The 27,818-nt window shown below is 41.5% G+C and overlaps 2 protein-coding genes across 9 annotated transcripts in view; one reads left to right on the top strand and one right to left on the bottom strand.

The window, feature by feature from the left end:
* ppp3cca (protein phosphatase 3, catalytic subunit, gamma isozyme, a) overlaps nt 1-22,649 on the top strand; it is a 30,930-nt gene extending 8,281 nt beyond the window's left edge. Inside the window, exons 3-14 of one of the 2 annotated variants that reach the window (XM_030060761.1) lie at nt 205-329; nt 5,930-6,041; nt 9,342-9,487; nt 9,710-9,849; nt 10,941-11,018; nt 11,314-11,408; nt 11,516-11,641; nt 11,852-11,929; nt 12,404-12,488; nt 13,748-13,845; nt 16,964-16,990; nt 19,902-22,649. In XM_030060761.1, the coding sequence (XP_029916621.1) occupies nt 205-329; nt 5,930-6,041; nt 9,342-9,487; nt 9,710-9,849; nt 10,941-11,018; nt 11,314-11,408; nt 11,516-11,641; nt 11,852-11,929; nt 12,404-12,488; nt 13,748-13,845; nt 16,964-16,990; nt 19,902-20,062 (1,271 nt within the window). In that variant the 3' untranslated portion in view covers nt 20,063-22,649. The remainder of the gene's footprint in view (nt 1-204; nt 330-5,929; nt 6,042-9,341; nt 9,488-9,709; nt 9,850-10,940; nt 11,019-11,313; nt 11,409-11,515; nt 11,642-11,851; nt 11,930-12,403; nt 12,489-13,747; nt 13,846-16,963; nt 16,991-19,901) is intronic. The other variant, XM_030060762.1, reaches the window with a different exon arrangement.
* The window catches only part of adam28 (ADAM metallopeptidase domain 28), a 35,951-nt gene continuing 13,326 nt past the window's right edge, over nt 5,194-27,818 (bottom strand). For 5 of the 7 annotated variants that reach the window (XM_030060759.1, XM_030060758.1, XM_030060756.1 and 2 more), the window contains 5 exons: nt 27,604-27,731; nt 27,174-27,339; nt 24,415-24,502; nt 24,181-24,286; nt 22,683-23,245 (listed from right to left, as the gene is read on the bottom strand). In XM_030060759.1, coding sequence (XP_029916619.1) covers nt 23,212-23,245; nt 24,181-24,286; nt 24,415-24,502; nt 27,174-27,339; nt 27,604-27,731 — 522 coding nt within the window. In that variant the 3' untranslated portion in view covers nt 22,683-23,211. Of the gene's footprint in view, nt 5,204-5,874; nt 5,883-22,682; nt 23,246-24,180; nt 24,287-24,414; nt 24,503-27,173; nt 27,340-27,439; nt 27,493-27,603; nt 27,732-27,818 lie in introns of those variants that run through there. The other 2 variants (XR_003928774.1, XR_003928775.1) reach the window with 2 other exon arrangements.

The raw sequence follows: 27,818 nt of genomic DNA, 5'->3' as shown, positions 1-27,818 counted from the left end.
GTAATGAACTATTCTGGGCCTACTAATATTTGAGAGAAAGGAAAGAGAGAGCACAATAAATGTGGAATAGCCTAGTATTTGGTATGACTGATTTTTAGGCAGAGACATGCAGGACCAGACTGATAAATGAAACCTCTTATTTTAGTATCATAATTGTCTGTCATTACTTAAGCATTAAACAGCATTGTATTTGTCTGTCCTCAGTATGCGGCGATGTCCACGGCCAATTCTTTGACCTTATGAAGCTGTTTGAAGTGGGAGGATCGCCCAGTAACACACGGTATCTCTTCCTCGGTGACTATGTAGATCGAGGATACTTCAGTATTGAGGTGAGAGGGAGAGTTTCTTCAACATTTCATTCAGTGTGTTAAGATGTGTCCTGCAGTTACATAAAGCTTTTTTTTGGGTACTATAGTATAGTGAAGGTAGGAGTTTTACACTCTCTTGACAGTGAAGACAGCTAAATGTGTTCCACACCAACAAAAACACAACCTAGATGTGTAGAGTAGGGTCATAGATAATATAAAAGTGGGTGGATGGGATGAGAATCTGTGAGCTGGGTATGAGTGTATCGCTGCTGGAGTGTTGTTTTCCCTTTTAGTCTTGCTTTTACATTTGTAGTAAAAAAAAAAATATAGCGAGTAGAGTTTTTATCGTTTGCTTTTGCATACTCACACTGTTTCATTGATATTTTCTCTCTATATTGATGTGCCATGGTTTGATTTACTGTCTTATGAGCTCTCAAGGAAACCACCAGTAGTTTTTAATCACTTCCTCATCTGGCTTAGGGCCAGGTTAAAACTGTTGTTACTTCATATGGCTTCACCATAATATTATCTGCCATCTAGATATGGTGCTGGAGCCTCACTACTTACGACTAGAGGCAGAGCATGTGACCTGGGGCCAATGCTTTCAACTTGGATTAAAAGCAATTGATGTGATATAAACAAAGTTGCACTAAAGAAGGATAATGGGTTGTAACTTAAATTTCTCTACTACCACAAGACTGTTGAAAAAGTTCGAGTTCAGTACATTTTCACCAAAAAGATGCAAGCTGAAATTGCATTTCAGTAACACCTTTAGAGGACAAACGTCAGATTGGAGTTGTTAAAAATACAAGAACAAGGATTGGAACTGACAGCGCCACAGTCACACGCCTGAAAGACACACCTGAATACATTCAGATGCATCTAACAGTTCACCAAATCTTGAACTGAATATAACTCTTATCTAAACTGGCTTGCAAAACAATTGCTTGGACTGTGACTTCACTTACAGAGCCAGCAAAGATGGACAAAAATTACTACAAAGCTGTTCAAGTCAAGTGTGCCAAAACTGCTTGATGATCTCTGTTTACTGTGGCACCACTGTAGTATTGTATCGAATTTTTAGTTATTAAACTAAGTCAAAAATCAGGTACTTTGTCATTTTTCACCCTTAGCTTCTAACATGCCATCATCCAACTAAACCATCTGTCTCAATGGATTTTCTTCTTCAGAGGTCTGCAGGTTTAGTTATCATTTACAGCCTTGCCAAACCCAGAGCACATCGTAGTCTGAAACCCAAATCCCCGCCTCTACACAGACAGACACAAGCTTAAACACTAGCCAACACTCCCCTATCCCTCTAATCAGTCCCCTCAGTTGTTATGCACTCGAACCATCTGGAATAAGGATTCTCTGTTGCTTCACCCTCTCTGGCCTGGTTTTCTCGTATTGGCCTCACACTTGATTCAGGGGGTGACACAGTTGACAGCAAGGCTCCACCACAAGAAAAAAGAGGGGGGAAAAAAACAGGAAAAATCATGGAAATACATATTTTTGCTGTTTTTTTGCTTTAAGTTGAGAAAACCTTTTGAAATATCATGCAGTTTGTCATGCAAGTTTCCAGTGGCAACTATAGTAAGCCAAAACAAGACACATTCTATATTAATAATAATTAACAATAATGTGGGGACAATAATTTGCAAACCGTCCCACAAGGAACAATGTTTTGCACAGGTTGACAATTTTCTAATGGCAGTCAGTGTGGACAGGGGGTGTAGGACTTAATTCCAATAGGATTAATTACTTAACATTAGCTACAGTGAGTGCAGTGGAATCCTGCTCATGAACAGGGGCGGTATGCTGGTCTGTGCTCATAACTCTTGAATGATGGGCAGTTACATCTTGTTGTTACATTTAAAGTGTCAAGTTACATTTAAAATCAGCTTTTTAAACACAAATTGTAGACTTTAAGTGTCACCTTCATCCACGCAATGGCAGGCTCGGTCAGATTGAGCACAGTTGCACATATTACACATTTTAGGCATAGCAATTTAAATAAATTTCTATACACTGGCCAAGTTTATCTTCCAATGAGGCCACAGATTCAGAGCTTTTGTATGGGAAACCCAAAGACCAAAGACTTTTGGGTTTTCTTTGTGTTTTTTTTTTTTTTTTTTTTTTTTTTACATTGCATTAAAATGCATGTTGCACATTTTGATATATTGATTCATGTTGGACTGTTTTATTGTTACATACATGACAGAGAGACAACACAGTTTAAAAAAAATGGAGGGATACAGCATTTAACCCCCTTCATCATTAAGGTGTTCACTTAGTGAACACATGAATTATTGGACAATCTCTCATGGAGGCACAACAGTTTAGGTTATAGACCAGACATTCTCACAACTCTGGATTAATATCATCGAAAGAAAAGTCGATGTCAAATCTGTGCCCCAGCAGAACAACACCCCAGATGTGACACAGAAATCGTATGGCCCATCTGCTGAAATTGGGCCTGACCTTGAACAGAGAGAAAAGCCACCTTACCCCCTCAAGAATCATAACTTATCTCAGCCTGGTTTTAAATTCACTGTTGTTGTGATTGTTGGGCAGTGTTGGTAGGGTACAGCAGGTGTGCTGATAGCCTCATACCAGTTTGATCTGAACAAGCAAGTTACTGTGCTGCTGTACGGGGTCAAATCCACTGTATGATGTAGTTGTTAAACATTTCTTTAGTCCCTTTTTGATAAAGGGCTGACTCACACTTTAACATCAAAAGGCTTTTCAAAGGGATATGAGGCATTTCTCTATCGATCAGGAAAATATAACCTCATATGTTTTCCCTCTTTGGAATTGTAACTTGTTACTGAGCCTCCATTTCCACTGGCCAGAGTTTGAAGTTACATTTAAGACTGCCTCTTTCTTGTCATTGCCTCCGCAAAGTGAGTGGGATAACTGCATGTACTGTCTGCACATCCCTCATTCATGTGGCAGGGTGAAGAGGATTCTGAAGTCCCTGTTCCTCCTAATGCTGCTTTTTCTTGTTCCTTTGTTTCTCATCCATTGGTTTTGCAAGCCTTTCATCCTCCCCCTCATGACTCTCTAGAAGATGCCAGGCTGCACTCCTTTGGCCTTGTCCTGGTCCTGAGATGTCATGTCACTCATAGTAGCGTCACTTGCCAAAAGGATGATGTTTTTTTTCTGTTATTGTGGGCGCAGTGCAAGGCCAGGTTTATCCAAGCAGTATCTGGCTCAATGGGTGGTGGATATGATAGTCCTGTACAGGTGTGCACACTCCTGTGGTGTGGGTGCCCACTCCACAAGGGGTGTGGCTCCATGTGGGCTATGTTAGGTCATGCTTCACTGGCAGACATATATGCAGCAGCAGGCGGGACTTCATCTGTCTGTTGATGTGGGGCAGATCATGGTGTTATGTTCTTCACTTGAAGATGCTTTCACCTGATGACTTTATTGCCCATTTTTACTGTTACTTATTGTACAAGGGACTTCAAATCTGCTCAGGCTGTTTGCTGTGCATCATCTCCTCTCTGTCCCGGCCTCTCCTGTTTCTCTTCACTGTCATTATCAAATAAACCAGAATTAACTTGCCAGAATTAACTTTAAAAAAAAAAAAGAAAAGAAAAAAAAAAAAGAAATAGGATGTTGCAGTGGTACATAATAGGATGTTTTATGTAATGTAATGGGTAGAGGGGGGGGTATTGTTTGAAAATTTTTGAAGGTTTGGTTGGTAAAATTATCAACTATGCCAACTGGCGCAGCATGAGGTCACTGTTATCCAGGAAGTGAAGGTAATGGGAGTTCATTTTATGGGGACTTTAATTTGCTATACCACCTTCTGGTGAGCCCAGGCCGTACAGTAACCATTAGATATGTATTATATTTCCCTTGTTATGTACACCCTAGTTCATCTATTGTATTAGTTAATGATTTTTTGGAAAAACCTAAAAAATAGTGCTAAATCAGTGCAATGCTTTCTACTGGAGACGCAACGTCTAAGGTAGTTTTATTGACATTGATGGTGCAGACACAAAAATGTGGAGCAGGCGCCATGTCAGATTGAACGAAGCAATATCCCATAACATATTGATTATACTTTGTATCTTGGCTCTTTCACCCACACAGAGGTGGGTGAAATGTCACAGATCAAAACAGGAGAGTGAAACAGCATAGGGAATTACAGGTTGAGTGATGTTGGATACCTTATTCTGTTTCAGTGATCCTGAGCCAATGCTGAAGGCCCATGCACCCTGATGCCCTGTCTTAACAATAGTCAAACTGCAGTGTGGGATTCTCAGCCAAATGTAGAGGCCACCCCTTTTTCCCATCCAGAAGAGGAAGTGGGTTTGTTTGATTGGGTGATTTGAAGCATCACAAACAAATCCTCTGAATTTCATTTGAAGGCAACAGAGCTCGCTTAAATAACACAAAGTATGGATATAAGAAAATGGCTCTCAGGATGTGGTTACCTTGGTAACATAAAGATTGACTTTAGCCTCTCAAAGTAGCGTATTACCTTTGCAGGCCAGCAATTTGTCATAGTCTAAATTCAGTGTATGTGAGCAATCTATTTCATTCTCTAAGCTCTCCTCCATCATAGCCCCCTCTCTTTGATCCAGAGTGCTCCTGTGGACTAACCCTCCTAACCTGCGTCCAGCCCCTCGCTTAAGAGGCACAGGTTGAAGAGTGCACGTGTATGGATACGTGTGTGTGTCTGTGTGTGTGTGTGTGTTCGGGATTGGGGTGAAGCTACACGGTACTCATGTCTGCCACACAAAGCTCTGTGCCATTTCCCATTGTCTGCCTCCCCCACTCGAGGCTGTAGGAAGAGTGGCTGGCTAAAAGAGAGCAGAGCACTCTCTTCATTAAAACCCATGTCAGCTCTCAGCCACTCTAAGCCACATCCCCTTCACCGCCTCCGCACGTAAGAGATCCAGTCACGGCAACAGCCGCCCGTGCACCTCCACTTGGCAGTTCAGTGTCCATCCAAACTGAGGAAGGGAACAAGACAAGGTAGTCTTGGCGCCCCCACACTGTTTAGTATTTTTTAATATTGTCTTTCACTTGAATGCACACCTGCTGGCTGTGGTTACCTTGGCATCCTGTTGTCAAGACTTAATAGCAGGCCACAGTCGGTGCATGTTAATGTAAAAGAGTGGGCTGAGAGTGGCAAGTGGCGACTAATGAGCAGTGCCTTGTCTGAGCCCTGAAGAGGAAGCAAGTTCATTTGGATTGTAAATGCTGGCTCGCTTTTCATAGTGTTGTCATCACACATTAAATACGGCCCCAGATTCCATTTAGGTTTGGCTTCAAAGCATCTTTGGGGATGAATTAAATTTGATTGAATCTGGTGTTGATTTTTTTTATCATTATTAGGGCCTATAGCATGGCTGGGGAAAATGGCCAGCTGCTATTCAGATAAGATGAGTTTTGTCCTCTCAGTTTTTTGATCCAGTGTATCTATCTGTGTTTGCTGAGATTCATGTCATTTGTTTCTCATAACTCAGAGGTGGCATATTATTAGAATAGCTTTAAATAATAGCACAAGCTTTAGGGTCTGCATAATTGCTCTGCACTCATCTCTGACTCTTCCGTCTAATTTCTTCTTCCCACCTTGTCTCTGTCCCTGTCTGTCCTCCCAGTGTGTTCTCTACCTCTGGTCGCTCAAGATCAACCACCCCAACACACTCTTCCTCCTGCGAGGGAACCATGAGTGCCGGCACCTCACAGAGTACTTCACCTTCAAACAGGAATGTAAGTGCAGTGTTTCTGCCAGCCATGTGAAGGCCAGTCTAATGTGCTCCTACAGGCTCTGTACCACTTCAGCATCACCCAGGTGATCTTGCACCAGAAGGGATCGAGCCAGGGTGGGAATTTACCAACATCCACTAGGTACAAGCTGCTAGGTTTTGGCTGTGTCTGATAAGTAAGTCACCTGTGTTCACCTGGTCAATCTGTGAGGAGCTCCAGTTGAACCTCCTTAATGGTGCAATTACAAAGTGTTGAACAAGCAAATCATGTATTTATTTATTTATTTTGGCTGTAAGGGTTTGATTTTTCATTATATTACATTGTATTCATGAGTTAGCTCGCTAGCAAAAGCTAACTGGGTAACATTTATGAACAATTAGCAGAAAAAGTGTCATCAAAATGACTTTGACTGTGCTTACCATCAGCTCCAAAGATGGATGCAGCTATGTTCCAATCATACTTTTTTGCTTGTTTATTTTGTTTATTCAAGCAAAAGTTGAGGGGAAATGGGAAGCTTTGAATGGTTTTACTTGTCATTCATTTCGCATTTGTAGGAGGAACTACTGAAATCAAGTTAATTTGGTAAGGGAACATGGAAACCTGATTGTCTTTTCATGGCAGATGATCGTGACAACTTTAGTCATGGCCAGCTAGCTTGCAGAGAGTCCACACATTGACTGAGTTTCCCTGCTTGCTCAGCTCTATTGGGGGAAAAAAATTAACTTCTGATGCTTTGTTGATCATGCCACTTGCAGTGTGAGTCATCTATTGCAGTTTATCCTATCAGCCAGTTTTGCAGGTAAACAGCCATCATTTGGACTTTCTGTTGGGTTTTAAACTCTCCTGTAAAACGTGCATGTAAATTTGAGAGTTTTTCAGACAGGGGGTATGCAGCCTAGGTGTTCATAAAATAAATATAGCATTATACTCTGAGGAATGTTGTTGATCTAAACATGCCAAACAGTAGCGACTGAAAGTCACGGTGAATGTGTTGGAACAAGGAGAGCGGGAAGCGTGCAGAATCCTCTCCCCTTAGCCGAATGACTAGCTTCTCACAAATACGCCTTTGTCAGGAAAGTGTCTGCAGGATCAGGAAGTCCTGTCACACGCTGTGGTGGTTCATCAGCATTAGAGGCTACATAGAGAGATGAAGCCTTTTCCTCTTCACGCTGCAGAAAGTTAACTATTGGAGCATGGAGAGCAGCCAGGCATGATGTTGATGTTTTTCAGACAGTTACACACACTCATTGATTGGAATCGGTGACAGCTGAGGGTATGTGTGTGTTTGTCAAGCAGGCATTAGTATGCAAACTCAGAGCAACAAAACCACTTTGGCAGACAGCAGAGCCAACCTTGCCAGTTGCAAACAGATCTCAGTCATTAAATACCCACTTACCCCTCGAACCACCCCTCAGAGGTCTGGGCAGAGGTTGCTGGGGGGCGTGCACTGGATAGAGCAATATTAAAGCCTAATTATTTTTTAATAAAAGAACTAAAGTAATCATTACACTGTGCTTAAACTAATTGGACAGATACAGCTATTTGCCATAACCAGAGCGAACAGTTGCTGTATACAAAAAGAACCTTATTTTGCAAGCTACCCTTCTCCTGCAGCGCTGTAGACTGTTGAACTTATTTGGTTGCCCTGCTTCTGGAAGAAGTTTTAATCACTGACTTTGAAGCACACAGACATAAGCTGTGTGCTTTGTAGCTTCACATAATGGATTTGTCCGGTACATTACCAAGCAACACATATAAATGGCATGGAATGTCATCAGAAATTAAAACGGTTAAATATCAAAGGTAAGAGATTAAACGTGCAACCATATAAGGAAAGATGTGGACTTCATTAACTAACACATTCTCAAAGTCAAAACCATCTCCGTGGCCTTGAAGCATCTAAATGATGGGCTGTGTTGCAAACTGAAAGAAGCTTCCTTTTTAGGTAGCATTTTTTTGTTCGTGGAAGTGGACATTTTCAACTTGTAGTACTCTGATTCAGGTACGACATATTGGAAGCTTCCTTTTAAGGTACCTTGTTTGGCCAGTTTTGAAGGAACCATGCAATGGATTCTTCAGCAGAGTAGGGAATCCCAGAATACCTTGCAACATCACTACATTCACGAAGAGATGAAGATGAAACTTCTTCAGCATCTGGCATAGTTGACTTGAGCTAGCAATAACAGTTTGATGGGTGATAAATTAACTGCCTGTGCCGTAGCTATTGTTACTATAAAATGACATGTTCACAGAGCTGACCAGCACATTTTATAATTTCTTTTAAGCTATTTTAATTTGTTGTAATCAAACTTTGCAACTTGCTGCCAGTTAGGGAGGTTCTTATTTAGGTACCAAGGAAGTAGACAGCTACCCCTAGATCAGACATGGGGACAGGGTGTGGTTTTAACTAAGGGCGCGGTTTTCTGGAGTACAAAATTTCCAGTGAGCTGCTTCAAACATTTTTGTTTGCTCCTTTTGATTAGAATCACAATCAGAAGGACTTTACAGCTGAATGCAGCAAATTCAAAGTGTTCATACATCAGACTATGTAGATTTCTGATGTATGGACATTTCATGCAATTTCATACATGACAGTGACACGTTTGAGTCCATTTTTAAGTAATCAAAACAAATAAATAATCCAGCTATGACAAAATGACTTGATGATTGGTTTTATATTTAAATGTAGTCGTATTTACCAGCAGACTGACAAGACAAACAGTATTTTTGAAGCAGGAGGCTCATATCTACAGTCCTGTCTATACCTTATGCCCTGATTGCAGCTTGTATCAGTACTCAAACACTGTCTTGTCTGGTCTCTACCGCCCACGTCGTACTGTTTCTATGATGGTCCAGGAAGAGCCTTGGCCGCTCTCTCCTTATATGGAGTTGACTTCCCTCCAGCCTTAATCTGACCTGCAGTGTTGTGCAAGTGACACTGCAGATCCCAGAAGTCATATCACCAGTCCCGCCCCTGGCAAAGGAGCTTTGCTGTTTACAGCGCAACCTCCAGCAAACATTCAGAGGCAGATCCAGTTGAAATTTTGCAAATTGTGGCAATATATTGTAATCGTGAATTAATCATGGTAGATCTTGTTTGAACGAACATGATGATCACTAGTGACAGATAACTCTCATTATTTGTTATGGGTTATTCCTCTAAATTTTCTAATTAGCCCAACAAACTATTTTAAATGTGATTTTTACAACTGATGAAGTTCATAATTGAGCTGCAAAATACTGACAATATTTGCCAACCACTCATGAAAACCATTTTGTGTTTTCCCTGTGTGTTTGTTGCAGGTAAAATTAAATACTCGGAACGGGTGTATGACGCCTGCATGGAGGCCTTTGACTGCCTGCCCCTTGCTGCCCTCCTCAACCAACAGTTCCTGTGTGTACATGGCGGACTTTCACCAGAAATCAACTGCCTAGATGACATTAGGAAAGTAAGTGACTGACCTCTGGCAAGTCAGAGCTCCTGTATCATAATTATTTTGTGTCAAGAGCTCTCTAGTGATTTCTTCCCTGACTGGCACCAGAAGTCTTGATTGAGGTCTGATTTCACAAGTTTCTCACAGGGCTCTCCAGTATATAGGCTGTCAGTGTGCAACATTTATTCATTAAGTGTGTATGTCTGTGTGTGTGTGTGTGTGTTTTGTGCTCGACAGTTAGACAGGTTTAAAGAACCTCCAGCATTCGGGCCCATGTGTGACCTGATCTGGGCCGACCCTGGTGAGGACTATGGCAGTGAAAAGACGTCTGAGCACTTCAACCACAACTCCGTCAGAGGCTGCTCATACTTTTTCAGGTATTGCATGAAATTGTGGTCAACAGCTTCTCTTGACTCTAGAGATGCACCAATACCAATGTTTTAGAGCCAAGAGGAGTACTTTATTAAGTAGAAAACCTAATAGCTAATACCAGTCCAAGTATTACTCTTTTAGCAGGCATTCATGCTGCTTAGTAATTGTTTATTATAAAATAAATAAAGTAGAAAATATGAATTCTCAAAAATGGCTTATCCTGAATATGTTACCAGATAAGAACAGTGTAATGGTTCTGTGGTAAAACCAGCATAGCATTTAGCTTGCAGTTCTAGTCAAGGCTTCTCTTTGACACAGTACCTACTCTGCCTGCCTGTGAACTTTGCAAACACTGGCATCACAACATTTTCACTGCAGCTTTTGCCTCCGGCCATAAAGGTTTTATATTGCACCACACCACAAGTCATTCACATATTATATTAGGAGAGCCTCATTCTTCTGATCTGACTACCTTGGATCAGTGGTCAGCTGGATCAGTGCCAGTCTCCATAATACTGCTGCACCTCTGGTTGACTTGAATTGAGATTGACTTTATCAAATCTCCGGCACAGGACTGACATCCATTGAAGTGCTAATTGTAGGAAACTGTTCATCTCAGTCTAGTGTTGATCTAATCAAATGCAGATGGCCCACTAATTTTTCCTGAGCAGTCTCTGCAGGGAGGTAGGGCGGGGTTAGAGGGAAAGGCAGTAAAAAAAAAAAAAAAAAAAACACCCATAGCCTCATCAAGCTCAGTCAGTCAACTCTGTTGCCTCCTTTCCTCTCTTCTGGCTGTCGTCCGCCTCTGGAGAGGCCAGCAGAGCCCATAAATACCAGAGTCCTGGCTCTGGACAGAGAGCATCATTAAACCCCTAGCTCAACAGGCCAGAGGGCAAGACATGCTGATTTAAAAATGTATTTCCATAAGCAAACAACAGTCATAAGTGGCCACACGCTGTTCCTCAAAGGATTGTGGTGATAAGTCATACTGCAGGGCTGCCAGACTTCATCTGGGGAGATCAGTGCTCATAATAAGCTTTGACCTCCACTGAGAGTTTTAACAGGTCTGTCTGTCTCCCTTTTCCTCTTGTTACAGTTATGCAGCAGTATGCGACTTTTTGGTAAATAATAACTTGTTGTCAGTAATAAGAGCCCACGAAGCACAGGATGCAGGGTAAGTAGAGCTATTGTTACTGTTGTTGTTACTGTTATTGTTATTTGGGAACACCTTACAGTGGCACTGTTCCAGTGTACTGACCCTGCAGCAGTGCACTAACTTACACTATTGTTCATTATGTCTAAGGAAGATTTTCACCATGTACCTACACAGTCATGTTGTGCAGTTGCAATGCTATTCCATAGGTTATTACACTGGATTAAGGCCATTGTGGTATTGCCTTTTTCACACTATTTTTTGTAGATATTATAACAGGAAATTACATCTAATGAATGTCTTGGTGGCCTCACAGGTATCGGATGTACAGAAAAAGCCAGACCACAGGCTTCCCTTCATTAATCACAATATTTTCAGCTCCAAATTACCTAGACGTGTACAACAACAAAGGTTTGTCTCTCCTTGTGTCTCTCATTGTCATTGTAGTTGTATTTTCTTAACCAGTACCAGGTTTCACTCCTTAAACTTCTCCTCCCATCTTTTCATCTCTCTGCTAGCCGCTGTATTAAAATACGAGAACAACGTCATGAACATCCGACAGTTTAACTGCTCCCCCCACCCTTACTGGCTGCCCAACTTTATGGATGTCTTCACGTGGTCTCTGCCTTTTGTTGGAGAGAAAGGTGTGTCTGAAGTCCAGTTGGGAAAATGTGATGAGAACGCCAGAAATAAGCATTTTATTGGAGTACCCATGGGTTATGGACTTTCTGGAGTCTTTTGAATTGTTGAGAGTTCAGTTTTAGGAAAGTTGGAGAAGGTGTTCTCTCTTAAGTCATGGCATATCATGAGTTGGGCACCAGGCCAAGTTGTAAAGTGGCTTTTCTTCCCCACAGTGACGGAGATGCTGGTGAACGTGCTGAACATCTGCTCTGACGATGAGCTCATGTCAGAGGGAGATGACCTGTGTGAAGGTGAGGTTGAAAGAGCAACAAGGGCCAAAGGTCACTTTTTTTGATTAGATTTTTTTTTTTTTTTGCGCTCAATCCAAATCGAAATTAAACAGAAATTTAATGTCCTAATCCAGCCTTTGAATATTGGAATTAACTTATACACCAAAGCAATGGACAGCATGAAACGCTGCAAGCTTTATTTCTCATCCAAGCCAATGTTTAGTTTTCCCCATGTCAAACAAGTCTGATGTTCATGAAGGCGTAAGGGAATTGAATGAATTGAATGTCCCACCTACTCTCCCCATCCATTATCCCTTTCCTGAGCTCCTTGTAGTCATCCTCCTCATTTCTCACAAATCTCTCGTATCAGAAATTGTTCATTTTTGTACATTGACACATGACTCAGTAAATGGTAAGAAAATGAGTAGCAGTGGTGAGTACTGAGCAGACCAGTGGAGCGCTGGATCTTAACCTTACATTGTGGACTGGTTCCAGGTGGCGCAACAGCGATGCGTAAGGAGGTCATTCGGAACAAGATTCGTGCTGTGGGGAAAATGGCCCGAGTCTTTGCAGTCCTCAGGTCTGAGTCGCCTCTCTACAGTGATCACCCTTTGATGTTCCTATTCCTTTATTATGATAACATTCAAGCCAGAAAGGCCTCATTACATGTTTACATGGATCACAATGAGCCCTGTAGGGTGGGGGTGGATGCAGGGGTCAGAATAAACCAAATGCACTCGCAGGGCACACTAGGACCAGGAAGACATTGGAGTGTTAGTGAAATGAATGGAGTCAGTTCACTGTACAATGAAGTTGTGTTTGAAAACACAGCGTTGCCCTGCTAGGATTAATGAGCTGGCACGAGATGAGTCATGATGCACTTAGACTGTATAATGACATTAGACATTATTCCAGATTAATGCTGCCGCCGCTAGCTTGTCACACTGCAGCAAGTGGGCAAGATTTAGAGCAGTCTGTCTTTCACAGTGGCGCAAATGGGTCAATGACAATTATATTTTAAAAACACCACTTAAGAAGTTATTGGGCTTCATGCTCGTATAGATTCTTGAAGTGTTTACATTCTTGCTTTGGAAATTGTGTACTTTGTAAAGCTTGATGGTAAATGGACTGCATTTCTGCTGTGCCTTCCAAGTCTACCAACCACTCAAAGCATGTTACAATATGCTATGAATGTCTCACATTCATCCATTATATGGTAAATGCGATCAAAAAGATATCACAGTAATATATGGACATTTAAATGGCCTTACATGTGGGAAATTGGAAGGCGGTAATTTATACCTTTGTTACAGTTATGCCAAGTTCATATATATATATTTTTTTATAGTAATCTGATGTACACAGTTTTAAAAACCCATTCAAAGGGTGTACCCAAAAAATTGGACTGCACCTCTGAAACTTTAGGCACTGTGTTGCAGTAGTTCAGCCCAGTCTCTTTGGACTCAGTAGAACAGGAAAGGATGGCTATGTTTAGTGTGTTATTGATAACACAAGGGTGTTAACATGGAAGTGTGCTGACACAAATCTTAACTCTTGTTACTGATCCTTTAAAAATATTTCCTTCAGATGCTAAAATTGACACAAGTCGTCACTGACCCATATGCAGAACGGGGACACATGCTAGCAGTTTGGCTGGAAGCATTTGGAGCTGACACTCTTGTAGAGCAGAGAGTGAAGGTCCAGGTTCAGGGTCCTGTGACATTTCTAACTTGTCACCTTTTGGCTGAAGGATAGTCTCAGTAACCACAAGACCACCCTGTCGCTACCTTGTTAGCTCATAACACATGTACATCTTTGTGTGTTTTGTTTCTGGTCCAGGGAGGAAAGTGAAAGTGTGTTAACACTCAAAGGGCTGACCCCAACTGGAACCCTTCCTATGGGAGTGTTGTCAGGGGGGAAGCAGACCCTACAGAACGGTAAGTGTCTTCTGTCCTCTGTCAGCCTTGTTCTTGATTCTTCCTTGCCAGCCTTTAGATGAAGCCCCCAGGGATCTGCCCTCACCCCTCCACACCAGACCTGTTTCCCCTACTCCAAAACACATGCTGTGTTAAAGAATTTAATTTCTGTTGACTTCAGTGGCAGTAGTTTGTGGTGCATAGTCTAAAAATACAATTTTAGGCCCCTTTCCACTCTACAAAGAGAGAGAAATCTGGAGGAAACACTGCACAAGATACTTGTGTTATCACAGCAAACACATTCTTCCTGTATTAACCACACTGCCTCCTCTCTGAACCCTATAATTAAGGATCCATGGTTCACTAGGCATTGTACATTTTGAATGGAGTCATTTAGAGGAAAAATCCACTTTCCATTTCTCATTATGGAGAAGTTCAGGCATGGTGGAGATATGGAGACTTATTCTTTCTGAAGCCCATGACTGCTCTTTGATGAATGACGACCATGGTTTAGAGGCCAAGTTCTCCAGAGATGGTGAAGTTGTTAAAGGCAAAATGCACTCTAAAATATAATGAAAAGATTTTTGTTTTTTTGTTTGCTTTTTTAAGTGATGATTTTTTCTTGTACCTGTGGATAACTGGCTAAATGTAGACAACATTGTATCGCATCCAGTTATTTCCAGTACAGGTACAATGGAGTTTCATGATAGAAAATGATTTAGTGTTAAACATGAGATTTTGCTATCAGTCCCTCACGGTCAATAGCAAGAGCTTCTTTCTAGAGATACCGTTTTGTACCAACATTAAGCGATCACACAGAGATTTCCATTGTCGAAGCAGCGATACCAATCCACCGAAGGAAGACTCAAAAGACAACTGGAAAATCTTCCAGTTGAGAAAAAGTGCCGACTTCACCTTCATGCATACAGTACAGAGAACACCCCTCTCTGGGGGTTGTCAAAGGCATTCTGGAAAATGCAGGAAATCGCTTACAGAAGTTTAAGGTAGATGAGGCAGGCTGAATCAAGAGGGTGCAACAAAGAGGTAAATTAAAGCACTAGATCACAACATAACTCATCATAACTCATCGATGACACAGATCGATGATACTGAACTAAACTAAATGATACTACTGAACTAAAGCCGTCTGTGTTACATTTAGAGGGGGTATCAAGCTTCCATGACCCGGCAGCCTCTTTGAAGGGTACTAGATCAATGGTGGCATGCCCACAGCGGGAAGCCTCGGCTAGACTTTGGCTCAAGCCCCCCTTCTGTACAGCAGAAAGTTTTTGGGCTGAGCTGTGGGCACGCTGATTGGGGAGGGCGGCCTGTCACCTGAAAGTGGCCACTGACCCTCTGATCTAAAGGTCAGAGCCTAGCCTCGTCCGCCAGAGGACACTCCGGGAGCCGGACTCCGCCATGCTGGAGGCTCACAGAAGCTGTAGAGCGATCGGAGGAGAAGCCACATGATGTGACCTTTTAGAGAATGCCATCGTCTATGTCCACTCCCCGAGCCACAGCGTTCAGAGGAGCTAAGCCGGCTTGAAAAAAACAGAGAGGACAAGCGATTGTATATTTTTGTCCATCCTTCCTGATGCTTTACTCTGTCCCTCTCTGCCGCAGCTGTATGTTTTTTTAAGCAGCTACACCACCATATTGGCATTGTCTTGGAAGCTGTTCTCTAATTTTGGGCCCTTCAGAATGTTTTTAATGCCTAGCTGAAATGAGAAGACTATTTGAGTTTAACCCCCTCTAAGATTCACTAAACTCTTGCCGCATGACTGGAGTTGTTTTTCCGAAGTGTCACCAATAACAAAGCACCTCATAATGCAACACTGAATTAGAAAGATGGCCGCGGCTACAATTCCACGCCTGCTGGCTGTCGACACAACTCTCATTTGTTGTTTCTCCGAGAAATGAGATTTTGAAGCACCTCATGTTTGATTTAGAGGCTCGCGATTCAAATATTGTACAGTAAACACATGCACATCCTAGAAAAAGTGTCAGTGGCTGTTGTGATATAAACCAGAGTGTACAAAGAGTTCATTTCCAAAACACTACACCCATTTTGGAGGACAAATGATTCCTGACATGTTTTTTTTTTTGTTGTTGTCAGCCAAGAACTTAAACAGCTAGTTGTTGTTTCAAGCTTGGATGCCATTTTCTCCTCCAAATGGTTTATGTCCCATTTTGCAGGGTGTCTGCAGGTCTGTAAAAAGCCTTAAAATGTCCTAAATTCAATTTGACAAATATTGGGCCTTGAAAGTCATTAAACTCTCTTGAGCTTGAGTTCACAAGGTCTTAATTACAATATAAACTACAACAGAAATGTTCACAATTAGGTGTGGTGTGTTTTTTTTTGTTTGTTTTTTTACAGCACTGCCTTGATGTCTAACCTAAAGGAGTTATAATACAATGTACAATCATCTAGTTAATAATTGACCACATTCCTGCCTAAAACTGAACTCTGCACTGGGCCAAATATATAGTTCTTACCTTTCTCCTGACCTGAAATGCTTATCTGAATAAGAAAAAGATGATCTGTACAAAATCAGTCTTAAATTTAATTTGAGTTTGTTAAAAAAAAATTATTAAATTTAGATCACTGATACCTGTAGACACCCTGTTTTGGAATGAAGCTCACACACATACACACACACACATACACATACTATATTTTAGTTGTGTGTGTGTAAGTGAATGTATGTGTTTATGGTTGAATGCACGACTTGCAGCAGCTTGGCATTTGTCTGAGGCTGCACAAGCGCTTGGCCCTGCCTGGGCGCTGTTGAGCATCTCACCCTGGTCTTAGACTCTTAGCCCTCAGGCAAATCCCCCCTCAGCTCTCCACCCCTAAGCCCTCATAACCCTTTAACACCAACACCATCTTACATCTGACAGGCTTCTCTCTTACCACCTCACCCCACCCACTGACTTGTGTTGATGAAGTTTTACCGCTGCTATGAATTTTGCATACATTGTGACTGTGCCACGGGTGTTGGCCTGTATTCTGCCATCTGTTTCCCCAGTTGATCATACCGGGGCTTACGGTTTGATGTCTCTGTTTTATTTGCTGTCTCTGGCTGACTTGATGACTGCGTTTTTTTCCCCCCTCCTTCCGCAACTCACATTAACATAGCCACCATTGAGGCAGCTCAGGCAAAAGGTACGCATGGCTGCACGGCTCAGCCCTCATGTTTGTTTTTGTGTGTCTTGTTCACCCCTTTTCAAAACAGCCCCTCCCCCAACACTTGAACTTTTCCTTGTAATCATGTTTTTACTTTTTATTTATTTATTTATTCATTTTAGTTTCACCCGTGTCTGTTTCTCGTGTCACAGATTAATGTATCACTTTATCTTATTTCATCAATGGTTGCTCTTGCATCATCAGTGCCTGTTGGATTCCAGCGACTCCCTCATGCATTAACTCAGTCATTAGAATAATAATTTATATGGCACTTTGCAAAGTGGAGTGGCTTTCAAGCAATAAAACAATGATGGATAAAAAGCCTTTATGATGAACACAAAACAAAAAGCCTGATGTGAATGGAAAATGAGCTTGTCAAAGAATAAAACATGCAATTACGACAAGAATGAAACGGGTACAACAAAACTTTAATGAATGGCAGTCTGTGAAACCGTGTCTCCAGAAGTGAATCAAACGATGACTCATTTTGCCATCCTGAGCTCATCTGGGCCGGCAGAACAGTCTAGTCTCTGAGCAACCAAAGGGACTGTTGCAGGCTAACGCGGAGCAGGTGTAAGATTCGGATAGTCTCTTGCTGACCAGCGACTGCGGGCTGATGTCACATGGGCCGGAGGTTCCTAGCCAAGTGTGGCTCCGCACCCAGAGAAAAGCCTGCTAAGACCTGGCTGAGATAAGACCAGGAACCTCCCTCCCCGGGATATTTTCAGAAGCTAATCCTGTTACACCATTTGGTTGTTGCTCCACTGTCTGCCCCTCCCTGTTGATATGTTACTCTTGGCACTTACTGTTTCAACAAGGTCTTGGCCTTGAGGATCACTAAATGTAGAAGGAGTTTGTCCCGGTGCCGTTGCCGCAGAGGCACATCGACAACTAGGGCAATAGAAAATCACATGCAGAGCAAAGGGGCAGTGCATTGACACAGCATGATTTACAGTACAGGCGCATAAGTGGCCCATTGTCACCAACCTGGTTGTGCAAGAGTACCCTTGAGTCCCTTGTTTGTATCAGTCGTAAATCCACCACTAAAACCTTCACCTCAGGGTGTTCATGCCATTCTCTGTTTAACCTGCTGATAACTAAGATGAGTGCACAGCATATTGGAACAGTCCCTTACAAGTCTATTCTTTATTCACACACGTTTTCTGTCTGTTTCCCGTGGCTGTTGGGACCTGACCGTAAGTCTGTTCGGTGTGAGGTGTTTGTTGTTTTTTTTCCCGTTTTGGTTTTGTACTCCCTCCCCCCCGTAGCTTGTTATATTGGTGTGTGGACAGTAGGAGTCATCGTGTACCCGTGCATGTTATATTCCGTGGTCGTCTGTCCTGTGCTAGGTCAATACTTTGTTTTGTGCTTTAGTAAGTGACTGTCATTTCTAGGGGTGGGAACCACAGGGTAACTCATGGTACAATGCTATCACAACATTTTACCCGCAATAACTTTAGTACCACAATACAGGCGATTTGGTATATTGTAAGATAATCAGCTATGATGCATCACAGCATCTGTTTTGAAGAAAAGAAGGAGATAAATATGCCTCAATTTGTGCAAATGATGCCAAATATTACTGTAAAAATGGCAGTGTCAACTTTTGTTTAGTAAAAATATTGTTACATTGCATCAAATTGTCTCACAAGAGGAAGTATAAATCAATATTGCTTATCAATTTATTGGTGTATCCTTCGTCATGCCCACCACACATCAAGTGAGGCTGATAAAACAAAGGCTAAGGTTTCATGAACTCAGCTTCCTCTGTTTTACTGTGCTCAAGACAAACAGCACGAACCCAAACATCCTCACAGCACTGTCTGGCCTCCGTCGTCCTTTGTGCATACACACCAGTGTTAATTTTGACAGGTATTTGAATTTTTGCTTTAGTCTTAGTCATCTCTTGAAATATATTTCTTTTAGTCAGATTTTACGTATTTGTTTTACATCAGTCACGTTTTAGTCAGAAGCACATCAAATAATTTTAGTCACAGTCAGCTCAATCAAATGACAAGACACTATCCTAAAAATACTGGTGTATTTTGTGAGCTTCCTTGGCTTATTATTCCAGCCAGCTTCTTTATGTGCATTAAGGTGCAGTGTTTGCTCCTGACTAATATTTTATAACAAGTGAGCAACATTTTAAACACTGCATCAAGTCAAGCAAAGAATACAAAGGATAAACTGACTGTGGCGTGTCAACATTAAAGCTCATAAATAAACAGTACGACGCGCTCTCTTCCTAAATGATGTGATTGTTAGGACTGCAGGGCTTTACAGGCGAGTGAACACCAAAGACTCACAATGAGACCAGACGAGCTGAAACCTGCGACTACTTGCAAAACAAAGTCGACACGTATGGTGTGCAACATTCTGAAAGCTGCTACTTTACACCAGTAAAATTTCACCAACAGTGTGTTTTTTGAAATTTGTGTCAACTCTGGCAAATGGATACTCCCTGCGGTGGAATTCAAGAGATTCTTCCTCTTGAAAGCTTTAGTTTCTCCTGAGGTTACACCGTGAGTGCCGTGTTAACACTGGTCAGAAAATAACGAGAGATATTCTGCAGTCGGACTTCCTGTGAAATCAGCGTAGTTGTTAGGTCATCTGTCTTGTTGATGAAAGGGGGGGATTTATTTTTATTTGTGCCTATTAGTCTACCTCTGACATTTCCATGGTGTTATTTCTCATTAGCATCATCTTCATGGAAAAAAAAGGGTCATCCAAAAATTCATTTACAAAATTAACGCTGGTGCAAACCTGTTGACAGTGTTGTAAGGAGAATGGTTTACCAGAAAGCTATTTGCAAAGGAAAGGGTAGTGAAATGATAAAACGGCATTTTCAGCAACTGATAGGATTTCCTTTCCTGTCTCTTCTGCCCGCCAGCTATTCAAGGCTTCTCTCCCACGAGGAAGATCCGTAACTTTGAGGAGGCTCGCGGCCTGGACAGGATAAACGAGAGGATGCCACCTCGCAAAGACGGCCAGCAGCCGGACGGCAACATGGTCAACGCCAACGCCCCCAATAAGAACGGCACTGATGGATAGGCAACAGAAAGACACACGTCCCTCCCTCCCATCTTGACCCATCCCAGCCCTCACTCACTCCCCATCGGTCTTTCTCTCTCTCTCTCTCCCCCTCCTGTCTCTCTGAGGCTGCCTGTCCTCCACAGCTGGACAGGCAGAGGAACTGGACACATCGGTGGATGAAAGCAAAAGGACGCCACAGCGCTTGGAAGATGCTTTCAGCTGCTGGGAAATTCAAACGTCTGATGTTATGATGTGGGGGGGGGAAATAGAATCTTATTTTATTTATTGAAGGAATTATATTAGATATATTCTGTGTAATAGTGACAAATCATTGAATGAAGACATTTCGCAATTGTTCAAATGTATACTGTACACTGAAGTTATTATAACTTATAGATAAATGTCAAAAGTATAAGAAGATAATTTTGTAAATTTGAGTTGATTAATGACACAGATAGATGGAGCCCTTATTCTCCAGGAGTTCTAGTCTTTTTTTTTTTTTAAGTTTTTTTTTGTTTGTTTGTTTGTTTTTTTTTCATTGTTGTCCTCTGTGTGCTTGGTAAGGGAAAATTTGGCTTGAAATACAAATACCGTAACCTCGAAAGTTGTTGGGATCTTGCAGGTTTCTTGCAGACATTGTAGACTTTTGGGGTTGCAAATACAGGATGTGCTGATACGTTCGTGTCACTTGAAAGATACTTATGTATTGCAAGGGGAAAAACAGAAAAGGGAAGTAAATTATGTCACAAAATTAATGTAAATGAAATTCTTTTTGAGTGGAGGTTTCATGAAGACTTAGTTTTATATTATAAGTTGTCCAAAAAGTGTGGATGAGCCCTAGAAGCAATGACTGGTCACTGAATTGCAAATGGTGTTTGTTTGATATGAGAAATGGTCCAGTTTTTTTTTTTTTTTTTTTTTTTTGCAATTGTCTCTTCCAGAGTAACAACACACTCCCTCTGGATCGCCATCGATTCCACAGTGAAAGAAACATACGTTGAAGGATTGATGCTTTGCGTCACTGATCGCTGCACTCGCTGGCTGCCGCGTGCTGTCACTACCTGCGCTCACTTGACGGCAGCTCGGCATGTTCTCGCTCTGCTAAACCAAAAGGGATTTACACCATGTCTTATTCTATCACCAGAAGCAGGCCCGGCAACGCTTTCACACCCCACTTTGGTTGTGCTTTCTCCTCAAAGTTAACGCCGGTTCCTCTGGGGTCGAGCTCTGCACATGAAGATTACGGCACGAGAATCCAACTGACACAGACGGATTAGTTTCCTCTCCGGTTGCCCTCTTGGACAACAGAGGACACATTTGCCCTTGAAGCAGAGGAACTGCTGGCAATGCTGTCCTCAGAACAGACTGATGTTCATTATCGTTTTAGCAAATTCCAGTGTATTTAACAGAAATATGGCACTTAGTTTGATTTTTGATGTTGTTGCTTTCTCGTTGAACACTATAAAAAAACAAAAAAAACAGGGTGTGCTTTTGGGGCTTTTCTTTGTTTGTTGACTAAAGCTGTATCAGTGTCTCCATCTATTGTTGATAATATGCAGATGTTTTTTGAATTGTGATGAATACTGTACGCGCATTAAATAAGGGAAATGTTTGACTTTCACTGAAAAGACAGCATTTTGACATTGCTGTACCCATACACATTGGACTGAGTCATTCCCACCGGGAGGGATGATGTTATAAAAGGCACCGCCGCCTCACTAGCAGCTGTCTATCAAGGCCTAACAGTACTGTAATCATCTCAACCATGGCTGACTCATTTTTTTTTTTTTTTTAAACCACATGTGGTCATACCAGGCTGGGGACCATTAACACTTAGCAATTGCTGCGCTCAGATTGCTGGTGTGTGCTTTAGCAATTCCTCTCTTTTTTTTTTTTTTTCCTCTATCCTGGAGTATTCAGCTCTCGTCTGAACACTTCCATTTGTCTTCACACCCACTCCCAACCCTTTAAGACTCGCTTTTCTAGGACATACGACCAACTTAACTGGTGCTTCGACACACCTGACTGTAACTCCGTTGTCTTCTGTCGCTCAAGAAAGAAGAAGAAAAAAAAAAAAAAGCTTTAAGATTTGCTATTCTCTTGTGAATTTACCCTTTTTTTATAAAGGCATTTGCGCTCATGTGCCATGCCACCTTGGCCACACATGTCAAGATCCGTATGTGTGTGTGGATGGTGAACAGAGTGAAGCCAGGACAGTGTCCCATTCAGGCATATGAAGAGATTAAATGTCAGTGAAATTAATCTTGATATATTGTTGTTTGCCGTTATGTTCAGTAGACTTCTGGGAAATGTTCCTAAAGCTTAAGTATTTGGGTTTACATTCAGTTGAAGTGTGATGTTGAAAATTGTTTTAAGAGTAAGGCTTTATTGGGTGAGCCATACAGTATACTGACCTCCTGTTAGGTCCTATACATATCTTGCAGAATGTAAAAAAATATACATATTGTTCGTTTAAGAATCTTTCGATAGCTGTAAAAAGGGGTGAGAAATCCTTTCATCAAGTACCGTACTTGTCATGCGAGGCCATGAAATCTTTATCTACGTAGATGTATCACTTGGAAAAAAATAAAATAAAATTCAAATACAGTGTCTGCCTTGTCTTTTTGTATGTTCTGGTCACTTTCTGGGCACTCTCCCTTTTCCCAGCAATAGAAATTCAAAAATACATTCTAAACAAATTCTTTAGTTTTAGGCATTAGCTTGATGACATACTTTTTTCACAGTTGATCACAGTTGCTACATAAGTCCTGCTGCTTGGCATTGTCAATGTACTGTCCACCCCCCATATCAAACTCTTTGGTCAAGAGGTTTCAATTAGTAATGCTGCAACATTTACATTTAATGCAGCACAACATATGGAAAATGTAAGCGTGATCAGTCAGCACCCACTTGTGTGCAGTCCCATTCCAATCAGGCAGTTATTAGCAAATAATTTGTGTAATGCAATGTGCTCAGTGCATGGCTTAAACCCCAATATATTCAGTTTGCTCATCTCATTCTCTCAGGAACAAAAAAGGTCTTGAGTGAATGCCTGCCTGTAAAGTTACTCTGCACTGGGCTGCCAACAGAGCAACACTGAGGGAAGAGGATGGAGTTGAGAGTCTTGTAATCCCTTGGTTTTCCATTAGGTGGCACTGTGGCACGTATCAGACCTGTGGTTGGAGGTGCTGGTTCCAGAGCCTGGCAGGGAGAAAAGATCGAATCATTTAAGTGTCAGTGAAATGACCTCACATGACCTCTACTTCCTGTGAAACAGAGAATCTTAAGTAGTGACATCATCCTCATCATATCCCTGTAATAAAATTAGGTTTCTCTCCCAAACTGAGATCCTCAAAAGGTCACAGGTCTGAAGCCCCATGGACATTCAGGCCCTGTCTGCTGCCTTATGTGGAATTAGTTGTGCTCTGGTAATGCTGCACATGCTCTGTGTGTGTGTTGGCGTGTTACTGCATCCATGTTTTCTGTGATCCAGGTCACGGTGTGTTTGGTTTTATCCACACTACCTACTACAAGTGAGCCGCTGCCTATGGAGAGGGGGGTGGGGTTTTGAGATTAAAACTCAGATAATCTCTGAGTGGTAAATTTACAAGAAAAAAAGAACAAATTTATGGGGAAAAAACTGTGAGAAAAAACTCAAAAGTTCTAAGATTTAAGATGTATATTTATGACAAAAAAAAATCACAAATTTACATGAAAAAAATGGGAAAAGTAGTTTTTCTTCTTCTATGGGATTTAGTTAGAAGGAAATGCTGCTGATTTGAGCCCAGAATCACAATCTTCTCATCGGCATCTGGACTTTGAAGAGGGATTGCTGTGACTTGGGCCGATTCAGAAGAAAACAATATTGTTTTTTTCTTGTAAATGTGTGAGTTACTTCTCATAAATTTATGCCTTTAATCTCAGGAATTCTGAGAGTCTTTTCTGAGAGTTTTTTTTTTTTTTTTTTTGTAGTATAAATCAGAAAATTACCCCCACTCCCTCGGCTCCTTAACTATTTTCAATCAGTATATATCAGTATATTTTCAATCAGTATATGGGCTAAGTGCTGCTTCCACAACACACTCACATCATGAAGTACAATAATAACTTCAGTGTACAGTAACGTTAACACTCACGTTGGCAGGCCAGGGCCTTGTCGTTTTTTCCAGATGTATCCTACAGTCCCAGCAATGGCGCCCAGTACGAGCAGTACAGTGACGGCTGAGATGCCTGCAATAGCCTCTGCAAGAAAACGTGGATTGTGTTGAAGGCTCATCATATATGATTCATCGGAGTTCAATAATTATTGGGTTGAAATGACACAAATTATATCTTATATTTGTTGATGATCTTAGGCAGCGAGGTCTTACCTGTGGAAAGGCCACTTCCATCCTCCGTATCACAGTGGGGAGGCTTCCACCCAGGTTCACACTGACACTCACTTCTGTGATTACACACCTGAAGAACACAGTCTGGATTATGATTCTTTGGTATTCTGATATCTCAATACGATAAATATGATCTCCATGTCTAATATTACTGTGTACCATCAAGCATTTGATAGATAGCACAGCTGGTAATTAAACTATGTGACTGTGATCGCTGTAGATAACTGATAACCAACAATACACATACACACTATATAAATGTATGAAGGTAGGATCTAAATAATAAATGAATACTTTCTGAAATCAGATTTCATTTGTTGTTCTATTGTTGGTTGTTTCCTTCATAATGATGTGGGTTATGATTTACCCAAATTGTAATTCATCATTACATCATGACTTCAAAAATTGACTTCAGAAGTCAAATATGTCTGTTGTGGTGGAAGCTGCAGGATGATTTTGTTTGAAAATCAATCACAGAAAGGTGATTTATGTTGGAGCTGTTACAGCTAAAGCCTCCTGTTTGTAGTATGTAAAATGCCCACTAGAGGGCGGAAGCGTTAAGAAATTTGGAGGAGATGAAATAATCACAGCAACATGGATCATATGAATGACAAAATAATGACCAAGAAAACTAAACAGACATATTTTGCAAATAAAGTGAAAGTAATCAAAATAATTATGGCATCAGACAAAAAAAATCCTCACCCTTCTTCTCACTGCTCGTACAATTTCAGATACAAGAACATTTCCAGCTTCGACTGTATCTTGGTCATTTATGGTTTCATTACATTTGTTAACTCTCTTTAAAGAACTCTGCATCAGTTCCAATGCATCACCCTCATGCTTGTGTGTTGTCATCCTTTATTTACCCACAGTTGGTTTACTGACCATCAGTTTCCAGCAGAGCCCTGTTCAGTACTGTGCATAATCCTAACCTCAATGAATTTGTACATCGTGCAATGACACCCTGATATAGAGGCAAAGGCTGTGCAATTTTTTTTTTTTTTTTTTTTTTTAAATCAACTAAACAATCTACAGTGTGACATACACAGTGATGTGAGCGTGACATCTGGGGAAAACACATGAATGAATTCTGATCTGAACATTCCCACTGCTGTCATATCAGCAGGAAGCAGATACAGTACACATCTGATTTAGGACCACATATGAAAGTGCCCCCGCTCAGAGCTGAAAATGTCAGGTTCAATGTGTTTTTCTGGTGTTAACACTGGCTTAAAAATCTGAGCTGTGTCACATCTGAGGAAAAAAAATCAGATCTCGACAAATTCTACTGGCTGTCTGAATGTGGGGCCAGGCACAACACCCTCACTCTTGACAACTCACTCTTAATTTGAGCACCTGTGCAACAAAAATGTGACAATTTTCTTTGCAAAACAGTTTAATTGAATCTGGATTCCTCTGAATTCACCACCAATCTTCACTAGATGCCTAAGAGATTAATAAAGTGTTCCACATATAAAAGTTCAAATTCACTTCCAACTCCAAAAACATGAATTTAACATTCTAACAATGTTAAATTAATGGGACTACTGCTCTCTTTCCCCCTTTAAATTCAAATACATCTAGCATTGTATTAATTACACAAGCTACTGGGTCATAGCTCATTTTGGTGCCATCTGTGATAGAATTAACATTTTAGGATAGTCTAATGAAATATGCTCCGTTTTATAGATGTTAAGGTTACTTTGTGGTAACCTGGCAATTTACCTGGCTTGCAATAACTGCCACTCAAAAACTCAGAAGCCAATGGGGAGACACCCCTGAAAAAACCCGCCCACGTGAGACATTTGTGCCAGAATTGCAAACAAAAATTCAGGCAGCGCAAAGGAGAGACCAGGCAGCGTAACTGCAAAGCCCACAGGGAAGGCAAAGGGCAGATGAGTGAGAAAGAAGCAGGGGGAGCTGTAAAATTAAGGATATGTTCTCAAAAACATAAAGGGACAATAATTTGCTTGATAACACAAATATTTTGTTCGCAAGTTACAAGTTTTACTTTTGAGATGACTTTTTTTTTTATTTCAGTGTTTTTTTCTCTCTCTCAAATTAATGTTTTTGCTTGATACTTAAGAAGTTTTGTTTGATCTTTTTGGCACAAATGTGATTCCATACTCGTGCAAATAGACCAAACACAAGCAAATTCAGAAAACATCTCCATCAATTTGACAACAAACGCACGGCATTTAGGCAACACTGCAATTACACCAAAAGACAATGCAAGTGTTTCCAGAGGACACCTCAACTAACTGCAGCACGTTTTCTAAACGCTGCACGTGTTGTCAACCTGATGAAGATGTTTCCTTAATTGGCTTGTGGTTTGTCCATTTACATGTAGTTTCTAAAGCTGCAGTGTGTTGAGCTCTCAGGGCCACCGTACAGTTGGCCCAAAAAGTTCATCACTTCTGCTGAATTCAGTTGGTGTTACCTGGATGCCAGTGGAAACTATGGCCATGTTTGTCCAAACCCTGCCCCCTTCAGGCAATGCTGTTATCACATGATGTGTCCCACTCAGCCCCTGTCAGAGATTTGTGATGCATTTGGAAACTACAGCGCCGTTTTTTCTAAGGCCCATCGCCACACTAGAGGCCAAGTGGCCCAGAAAGTAAAGCAGTTCTTCACTGGATCATGACTAACCTTTTGTGCAAATCTGTCTAGTACATTCTGAGTTAAGCTGCAGGAAGATGGACAAACAGATGGACAGACAGGGGTGGTGGTTCATTCACCTTCAGAGAACCGCAGTTACACTCCTCTCCTCCCTCCAGGAAGTCTGCAGGAGCCACCGTATAGTTGTAGTCTGGTTTGTTGAGCAGGCAGATGGGGCTCAGAGACGTCAGGTACTGCTCATAGTCATTGCTGCTGCAGTAACTGAAAGACCTGGGAATGTCCCAACTGGGAAAAAAACCCTGATTAGTTCCAAAATAACATGTTATCTGCTTGGAAACCAAAGGTGAAGCAAGTTTTAGGAGGTATGGATCAAGGCCATCTTCACCTTGATTTCTTTGGGTCAGTAACAAGCCATCATGTATAACCTCTCTGGAAAATCTATGGAAAAAAACATGTTTGTGTTCCAACACTACGATGACCACTAACACGAACACAAGGTTTCATAAGACCTTGTCATTCCCTGAACACGGTGATCTTCCACCCTCCTACCTGAGGGATGCTGCCATGATGCAGCTTCCAGCAGAGCAAACACAGTCACTGGAGTCATGGTGCATTCCCAGGCTGTGGCCCATCTCATGGGCCAGAGTGGCTCCTAATGCCGTGGCTGTGTCATGATCCTGAGAATTAACCAACCATCGGTTAATGTGTGGATCCTTATTCTCACTGCAGAGGCACATTTTATATTAAGTATTAATTTCAAGCAA

Source organism: Myripristis murdjan, chromosome 9 (assembly GCF_902150065.1).
Source record: "Myripristis murdjan chromosome 9, fMyrMur1.1, whole genome shotgun sequence".
Lineage (NCBI taxonomy): Eukaryota > Metazoa > Chordata > Actinopteri > Holocentriformes > Holocentridae > Myripristis > Myripristis murdjan.
This window is presented reverse-complemented; position numbering and strand designations above follow the sequence as displayed.